Source organism: Seriola lalandi, unplaced genomic scaffold, assembly GCF_002814215.2.
Source record: "Seriola lalandi dorsalis isolate HSWRI2012SDOR001 ecotype SW California unplaced genomic scaffold, Sedor1 jcf7180002004134, whole genome shotgun sequence".
NCBI lineage: Eukaryota > Metazoa > Chordata > Actinopteri > Carangiformes > Carangidae > Seriola > Seriola lalandi.
Genome location: NW_019474789.1, coordinates 1 through 8,060, shown reverse-complemented (window position 1 = coordinate 8,060; position 8,060 = coordinate 1). Strand labels below are relative to the sequence as shown.

General features: G+C 41.8%; 2 protein-coding genes across 2 annotated transcripts; both read right to left on the bottom strand.

Moving 5' to 3' along the window:
- Positions 1 to 32: 32 nt before the first annotated feature.
- On the bottom strand, positions 33 to 2,559 carry LOC147820040 (uncharacterized). Its single transcript, XM_087178055.1, has 4 exons — positions 2,302 to 2,559; positions 1,101 to 1,449; positions 924 to 1,001; positions 33 to 784 (listed from the first exon to the last, which is right to left on the bottom strand). The coding sequence occupies exons 2-4, from the start codon at positions 1,438 to 1,440 to the stop codon at positions 588 to 590; spliced, it is 615 nt and encodes a 204-aa protein (XP_087034181.1). The 5' UTR covers positions 1,441 to 1,449; positions 2,302 to 2,559; the 3' UTR covers positions 33 to 587.
- Positions 2,560 to 2,692: 133 nt separating this feature from the next.
- LOC111668537 (acetylcholine receptor subunit gamma-like) lies at positions 2,693 to 7,887 on the bottom strand. The gene is made up of 12 exons (XM_087178052.1): positions 7,681 to 7,887; positions 6,745 to 6,881; positions 6,609 to 6,653; positions 6,354 to 6,478; positions 6,057 to 6,212; positions 5,013 to 5,110; positions 4,691 to 4,891; positions 4,315 to 4,429; positions 4,115 to 4,229; positions 3,735 to 3,999; positions 3,507 to 3,640; positions 2,693 to 3,421 (listed from the first exon to the last, which is right to left on the bottom strand). Exons 1-12 carry the CDS (start codon positions 7,742 to 7,744, stop codon positions 3,200 to 3,202), a joined length of 1,677 nt encoding a protein of 558 aa, XP_087034178.1. The 5' UTR covers positions 7,745 to 7,887; the 3' UTR covers positions 2,693 to 3,199.
- Between the last annotated feature and the right edge of the window lie 173 nt (positions 7,888 to 8,060).

Sequence of the window (8,060 nt, the reverse complement as noted above, 5' to 3'; positions counted from 1 at the left end):
AGTATTACGGTGTCTGGTACAATAGTCTGGTAGCGGGAGGTCAAAGGGTTAAAGGGTTCATTCATCGAAATGACAAAAAATCAGCAGCAACATGTCTGTCCATGAGTCCTTTAGAGCATGCTGACTGTAACTAGCAAAGTGAATTTCTTTCAATGCTGTGAGCACCTCAAACAAAATCCATTTACCACTGCTGTATTAATACTGCATTACCTCAGTAAAAGTACAGAAGCATTAGCAGGAAAATGCACTTCAAGTTTCAAAAATGAAAGTACTCATTATGTAGGATGATGATGCTATTTTTTTTTTATATTACTGAAATATTATTTGTGATTCATTAATGTGTTAGAAGCTTTAATGTTAGGTGAGTTTAATATTTCATTTTTTGACAATGCGCCATATTTTAGAAGCTGATCATGGATGTAATATGTAAACTGTAACAGAGCAAAAAATACAATATTTCCCTCTGAAATGTAGTGGAGCAGAAGTATGAAGTAGCAGAAAATAGAAATACTCAATTAAGTGCAGACCCTTCCAAACTGTTCTAATGCACTTTCCACCAAGAACAATATGAGCAGATTCAGATTCTCCTACCTCTGGCATACAGTGCCAATGAGATGTTTTTGAGGTGTGTAGACTCTCATCTCCATCAGGCAGCAGCTGAGGCAGCAGGCATCCACCCTAAGGGGCCTTTCAAAATAAAAGACCTGGTGGCCCTGACAGTCGAAGCCCTTGAAAGAACAGGCCCGAGCTGGACCACAACACTGGAGACACACACACGAGCTCTCTGACAGGAGGAAGACATAAAGGAGAGACAGAGAATACACAGAAAACCATCATTATTCCCTCTCCCTTGATACAAAATGCAGACGAGATGAATGTTCTCAGTTAAAACACATGTACTGTAGCTGAACATGCACCAGTACCTTCCACAGCCACAAATAACTGCGACCTGCTGCCTCCTGTGGTGATGCTGTAGATCTTCCTGGGAACACACTGTGGACCTGCAATGATGAAGCATTGTTCTCTTCAGGTAGAGAAATCTCTGCACAGTAATCCTCTTCTACACACAGACACAGAGAACTGGACATATTTGTTCTTACCTTGCAACTCTGGCCGAGCATCAATATGAATCTCACTGACTGTTTCCAGTGTGGACATAAAGTCTGATCTCGCTGCACCTCCGAAGTTCTGCCCCTCCGTCCCTGGCCTGCTCACTTTCTCTGGTGGCTGCATGAAGCCGTTCTCCATCTTCTCCTGACTTGAAAGCTGCTTATCAGATCCCCAGCCAGGAGGCGTTCGCTGAGGTTTGGGTCCAGGTGAGTGAGTCTGGCACTCACATGAAGGCTCACAGCGGTTCTGGAAAGCTCTTAAGATCATCTGGATGTGCTTTTCTCGTTCCAGACGACCAAATGGAAGAGGCTGGTTGGTCACTGCTGACATGGTGTAAAACTGAAAATATAGGCGGATGAAGCAATTTCATAAGAACCTTCAATTACAGAATTTTCAACATCTAATCTTGTTTTTTGGGAACTGTTGGACTAAATCAGTTGGTTCCCAAATTTTTTTTTTGTGTGTGACCCTTAAACACAAAGCATTACAAGTTGCGATCAGTTCAGTCGAAGGGGGATTTTCTTCTCTGAGACTGTTTCATTTGAATAATTTTTAGGTGCCTTAAGATGTAAAACTACACCGCTGGACTTAAAGGTTCATTGTTTACCTTGGAAATTGTAGATTGACCAAAAAATACGGATCAAAACGTCGACTGAAAGTATATCAACAAAGAAAAAAGTCAGGAAGATCTGCATAACTTTATTTTGGAAATCCCAACCACTGGTTTAAACGTACAAACAGCTTAGAAGTCCTTAGAATACAAACTTTCTTTTTAATATGAAATGAAGTCAACGAGTTAATTCTCAAAGTTATGTGCAAAAGTTTAAGGAAAACAGCTTTTCTCCTACCACTCTGTCTCAGACAGTTCCCTGGCGGCAATATAAACATCCTCCTGTCGAAAACAAAGTGATTTCTCCATAGCAGCCAGCCTGAGCTTCTTATTTATTCACATCACACACTCACAGTCCTGCCGGACGGTTTGGTCTCATTCTGCAGCTGCAGAACAACAACACTGTATATTCCTCCATAACACCAAGATGAAGCCTTCTGTCAAGCGCACATACAGTGACTGCTAAAAGAAAACCACAAATTGCTAACGTTTCCTTATAGCATTCTTTCCTAGTTATATATGAGCTAATAGATACACAAAGATAGAAAATAGCACACAAGAATTAAAAGTCTTTTGCTTACCAGAGACCAGGCAAACGCTCATGAGTCCTCAGGATCAGGAGGGGTTAAGCGCCAACCTCCTTAGCACCTCTGTGTGTTTGTGTCAATATTCATGTAGTAATGTTTGTGAGTGTGTGTGTGTCTGGAGCTCTAACTCCCACTCTCGTCCCCCACTGTCTGTCTTATCCCCCGACTCTGTTTCCATCCCAACTAGCCGGATCTGCCTTTTGTTGGGCTAGAAAGGCACCACTCAGCCATGTAATTGAAATCCTGCTTCCAGAGGTGGGGGGCTGCACAGTGGGTCTGTGTTTCTGGGATAGCCTGGGGAGGGGGGGCCGGGTGTCAGTGCTCTCAAAATGTGCCTTGAAAAAAGGCGTCAAACACAGGATTAGCAAATTTCTGCAATAGTCAATTGTGTGTAATAAACACGATTACAGTGGTATCTTTATTGATAAAAGCATTCATTTGGAACATGTGGCTGTAAATCACCTCAGTTGTTTACTGGTTACATGTGTGATCAACACCGTGTCTCATGTATAGTCTCACAGGGCAAAGAGTAAACTGGCAGTAAACACTGTGCTGACAAGAAGAGCTACGAAAGTTTCTCTTTTTTGTTACACAGCACTGACTTTGACATTTTTCAACTGTAACTAAAACTTACAACTGACACCAGTTTGCATCATTATGGATCAAACGTGGCATCCACACACGCGCAGTGGATCATTTATCACCATGATAGGGCATATCCGACTTAACCTCTGTGCACACATCCACATTAGCATCTGACACCACTGCAGGAAATACATACAGTTATATCTTCTCCACTGTGTGTCCCAGTTGTTAGTGAAAGATCACTGACAAGATGCCGTCAGATTTCCACTTTGGTTAAAGTGATGAAATGTAATGATCTCCCATTGGTTCAGCCGAGGAAGTCTGCTCCTATCCCGTTCTCAGTTGCGTCAGTGAGATTGTTTAACGAAGGGAGATATTTCTTTGGATCGCCAAGGAAAGGTGAGGAGGGAGGTTGGTTGAAGTGGCCCATGAGGAAGATCCCAATAGTGCCAATAAAAAACACCAGCGTCATGACAATAAAGCAAACCCTGTCGATCACCCTGGCCACCAGGAACCACTCTTCATTCTCCTGCGTTTAGGAAAAAAGTGAGAGATTGTAAGTGATATTGATTTACACTTGAGGAGATGAGTGAATGTATAAATGTAGAGCTCACATTCTGGAAGTTGTTGTGCTGCCGTGCAGTCTCAGCTATGTGTTTGCAGGATGCCACACACTGCTTCAGCTGTGGAGAGGCCTTTGCCAGACAGGCACCCAGCTGCTCAGCTGTGCCGCCCTCCAGCCCATCATCTGGGGCCAAAACAGACCAGATATTCATGCGGTTAAAAGGGAAAACCCACTTTCATGGGCACTTAAACAAATTCAAACTCATTCAAATACTTACGTAGCTTCTCTAATACTGATTTCATTAATCCATTTCTTTCTTTGAGTCTGGCAAACATGAGTTCTGACCGAGCTGTTTTCATCACATATTCCTCCGCTTTAGAGATTAGGGTCATGGAGCTGCGACGTCGGCAGGGAACCAAGAACACATTGTTCCTGTCTGTAGTCAGGGTTTCACCATTTCCAGTTTCGGAGGTGTTGTCATGGTTTGGTGTCCAGGGTCGCATCTGCATCCTGAGCAGTCGAGGCAGGACGTTAAGGAGGATCTGAAAGTGACAGCAGGTCAAAGGGTCATCCAGTGGCAAACAGACTGATGTGGACTTCACAATATGTTCACCCAGTAGCTGCTTAATTAATGGAAATTCCCACTTTCGGACTCACCTTTCGGACTTTGTCTGTCATTATGTGAGTGTTTGGGGTTCTCAGGGAAACGTTGAGGACTATCACACAGTTCATCACGACCATGGTGGTCACTGACATCACAAACATTAGATACCTGCAGCCAAAGGTTTATAAATCACACAGTTTTCAGCACCGTCTTCAGTCAGCAGTAGACTCCGAACTGAAATCTATGAACTTACTTTCCAATAAGAGGCACTGCCTTTGAAGTCTCTGGAACCTTCTTAGCGATAAGGAGGAGGAACACAGTCTGGCCGAGAAGAGTTGCAATAGACATTGTGCACTTCTGACCGCCGGCTGCAAAAACCAAACCACAAACCAGTATTCAGTCAGATTAATTACAAAGACATACAGCAATGACTGACCTGGTAAAAGGTTCATTTGGTATATTGTAATTTTGTAGCTGGACTTCTGTCTTGTCAAGTTCACAGGTCAAGATCTGAAGAAAATCCTATAATGATGAGATCTTGGAAATCCTGAAGCAAATTTGATGTTGACGAGACAGAGGTCTGGCTACCCAAGATTACGCTTTTAGATACACAAAGTGAGGGAAAAGACCTTTGCCAGGTAAGTAGTAGACAAGCAGGCCGAGGGAGGAGAAGAGCACACAGGGAGCGATGATGTTGATGATGTAGAAAAGGGGCTTTCGCTGGATGATGAGGAAGAAGACCACCTCCTGGTACTCCAGCTCATCCTGAGTGTACTGAGTGTTGATCACTTTCTTAGCCGGCCTGTGTCTGATGACCCACTCGCCATTCTCTACCAACGAAGTTTTCATTGGAGAAAAAAATTTGGCTGCACTTTAGATAATTGTAGTTATATGCACTTCTTTAAAATCCGTCATTTAAATATTTCATATCGGTTATCAATTCATTTGTACCTGTGAAAGCCTCTGGATCAATATCCACCCACTCCAGTGTGTGATTGTCCTCCTGTTTGAGAACCAGTTCAATCTCATTGGCACTGTAGGTCTGTGAGCTGCACACAGGGAGAGAACATGCGGTCTGTCTCCACAACAAACACAGCCATCTATTCACTTTTACAAGACAGCACGGTGAAAAGCGACAATGAATGAAGGAAGCATTGTCCCTGCTTTGGTCGCTGTGGATTATGTTAATACAAGAAACCTGACAAGTAAACAAACAGGGCTGTCGCTAGGATTTTACAAACACTGACGTTAGAAGTAAAACTTTTAATTTAATGTTTGTTTGTTTCCTTTTAATTTGTTAATTTAACTGTTAATTTTATGAAAAGTTCTCCCTACATTATATTCTGTTTTAAAGCTCTTTTAAAGTGCTTTTCTGCACTGCAAGTATTATTACAATTTATATTGCATTATATTGCTCTTCTCATTATATACCAATGCCATATTACTACTGTGTTGTTATCACTGTGCTTTTACATTATTATATTATAATGCTATAATGTGATTCTATCGGATTTCTATTATATATATACAGTATTTCTCAGCATTGCATTATTACTGCAGTGTGTGTGTATTACAGGTAGTGCTCATATAGATAACTTTATTATAACGAGTTGCACCACTTGAGTTATTTTGCACAAATACTTCTTTAGTCATAGGTTTTGTAATGTATATACAGTATTTAGCTTTTTAATTGAATCTCTTGTTTGTTATTTTTTATTATTTTATTATTTCGTTTCCTTCTTCTCATCTTTTTGATGTGCTGCTGTAACATGACTTTATCCTCAGCGATCAGTAAAGTTTTATCTTATATCTGCAGAAATTACTGCAAATTTTGACAAACACTGGAACTTAAGTTCTATGTTGAGATGGCTGTTGAGAGATGCATGAGACACAAAGGAGGCAGTAACTGTGTCATGTGTGATGTATGTAACGGAACAGTTTGTGCACTGCTAACTGGTCAGTCATTGAGACCCAGCGGATCATGTCGCTACTCACCGAAAGACCATGGTGCAGTTCTGCCAGTCAAAGGGAAAGTAGTTGACAGTGATGCTGCAAGCGCTGCGGTAGATGGCAGGAGGCAGCCAGTACACACAGCCGTTAGGAGACACCAGTGCATTGCAGTAGAGTGCAACCTCGAACTGACCGTCCACACTGTGGACCACAAGACAGACGAGAAAGAAATTGAAGTTTTCTACATGATTTAATCAAAGAAAGAGAAACTTCTTCATTGGCTTTCTTGACTGAAAAAATATTGGGACCTACATGTTCCTACGTGAAAGTTGATACACTCACTTGTTCTCCAGTATGATGTCTGGCAGCCATATGCTCTTGGAAGGGACACGTAGCTCAGAGGTGATGTTTCCATACAGAGCTGACCTGGACGGCTGGTCCCATCTGAGCCTGTAGTCACACCATTGCTACAAAAAGAAATACTGTGAGCTAGACTTTTGATCATACTTTGAAAATGTATTATGATAAAAATCATAGTACATTATTGCAAAGTGGCAAAAAAAAAAAACCCAGCAGGTGAGGTGTGTATGTGGTTACCATTTCTATCCAGACGCTGGTCGTCAGGGCCTCCTCCTTTTCATTCTGAGGAGGGATAGTTAGGGAGACAATGTTAACTCAAAGGCCTAAGTAGATACTGGCACTAATAAAAAGCACCAGAACGAACTTCACCAACCAGAGAGATGAGGTTGGTGAGCGTCAACTTGATGTCGACCCGAGTGATGTCCCCACTCTTCTCCATGGGTCGAACGTTCTTGTTGTAGCCCTTCATCAAGTCCTTGAAAAGTTCCCCTTCCAGGTTGACTGCCGATGCTGCTGACAAACCACACAGACAAAAACAAGTGATAGCACAAGGACTAAATGTAAAGGGCCACTGCATCAATTTTACATAGTAAATTCAGATTCGCTCTATCACCTGTGTGTCCTACGGTTCTGGAGGAGCTTTCTAAATTTACTTCATTATTGTACTTTACAGTACAATAATGAATTACTAAGTACTGTACAGTACAATAAATTAGTCTGATTTGCCTGCTACTGTATGTATACGTGCCTTGCTACACAATACGGTACAATTCAGAGACAATATCTATTTGAGACAAAAGTAGTTTTACCATCATTCATACTGAACCTGTCATAGTTTGATGAACAGTGCTGTTTGGTTTACTACCAACTTTGTAATGATAACCATTTGGGAGAAGAGAGTTACATTTGGTTCGAATGTATGAACAGGGGCATACTACTATAGTATGAGTAAAAGTTTTATTCTAACCATTTGTCTGTTTAACTTCATTTTGTTATTACAGTTACGAGCCAAAGTTATATGTAACTTAGGTGCATTCTTGAAGAATGTTGTACCTTTAAGTAATTTATGTTTCACTTCGTCGGACAGCAGCTGTCTGGAATGAAGTGCAACATAAATTACTTTCCCATTTCTGTATTGTAATATTGTGTTTGTACTCCATACCATGTAACCATGGTCTTGAGTCAGTAATGATCTATAAAATCGGACTTCACAGATTCACACCACACCATGCAGACTCCTAGGAACTAACAAGACACTCTATCATTTCTACAAAATGTAGCAGCAGGTTGATTTAGCCAGCGTTCTTACCTGTGGCAGAAATCATAAACACCCTTATGAAGAGTGACAGAGAGAGTGGAGGTCCAGAATCCATCAGTGTGTGTGATTATGCTGCGCTGTCCGAGACAAAGCTGTGATCACTAATCTGATTCACACAGACACTACTTGATAGAGCTGCTGGCACTCAGCCTTTCTGTGTGTGTGTGTGTGTCTGTGTGTGTATGAGTGTGTGTGTGTGTGCTTCCCAGCAGAGGTTAGGGCTGATGGGAGGGTTGAGGTTTGGAAGAATGGTTGGAGCTTTGTGGGGGAGTTGATGATGGTTAGGGTTAAATCCAAGAGTGTATTTCCAGTATGGCATAGCCAGCTGTCACAACATGCGCGCGCACACACACACACACACACACACACAC

Bases quoted from the DNA above. Each gene is read 5' to 3' on its own strand.
- LOC147820040 (XM_087178055.1), bottom strand. From the start codon at position 1,440: ATGTCAGCAGTGACCAACCAGCCTCTTCCATTTGGTCGTCTGGAACGA. The intron at 1,002-1,100 runs GTAAGAACAAAT...TCATCATTGCAG, and splicing joins TGCTCGGCCAGAGTTGCAAG to GTCCACAGTGTGTTCCCAGG. The intron at 785-923 runs GTACTGGTGCAT...TCCTCCTGTCAG, and splicing joins GTTATTTGTGGCTGTGGAAG to AGAGCTCGTGTGTGTGTCTC.
- LOC111668537 (XM_087178052.1), bottom strand. From the start codon at position 7,744: ATGGATTCTGGACCTCCACTCTCTCTGTCACTCTTCATAAGGGTGTTT. The intron at 6,213-6,353 runs GTGAGTGTATCA...TGTGGTCCACAG, and splicing joins GACATCATACTGGAGAACAA to TGTGGACGGTCAGTTCGAGG. The intron at 5,111-6,056 runs GTGAGTAGCGAC...CCCTGTGTGCAG, and splicing joins AACTGCACCATGGTCTTTCG to CTCACAGACCTACAGTGCCA.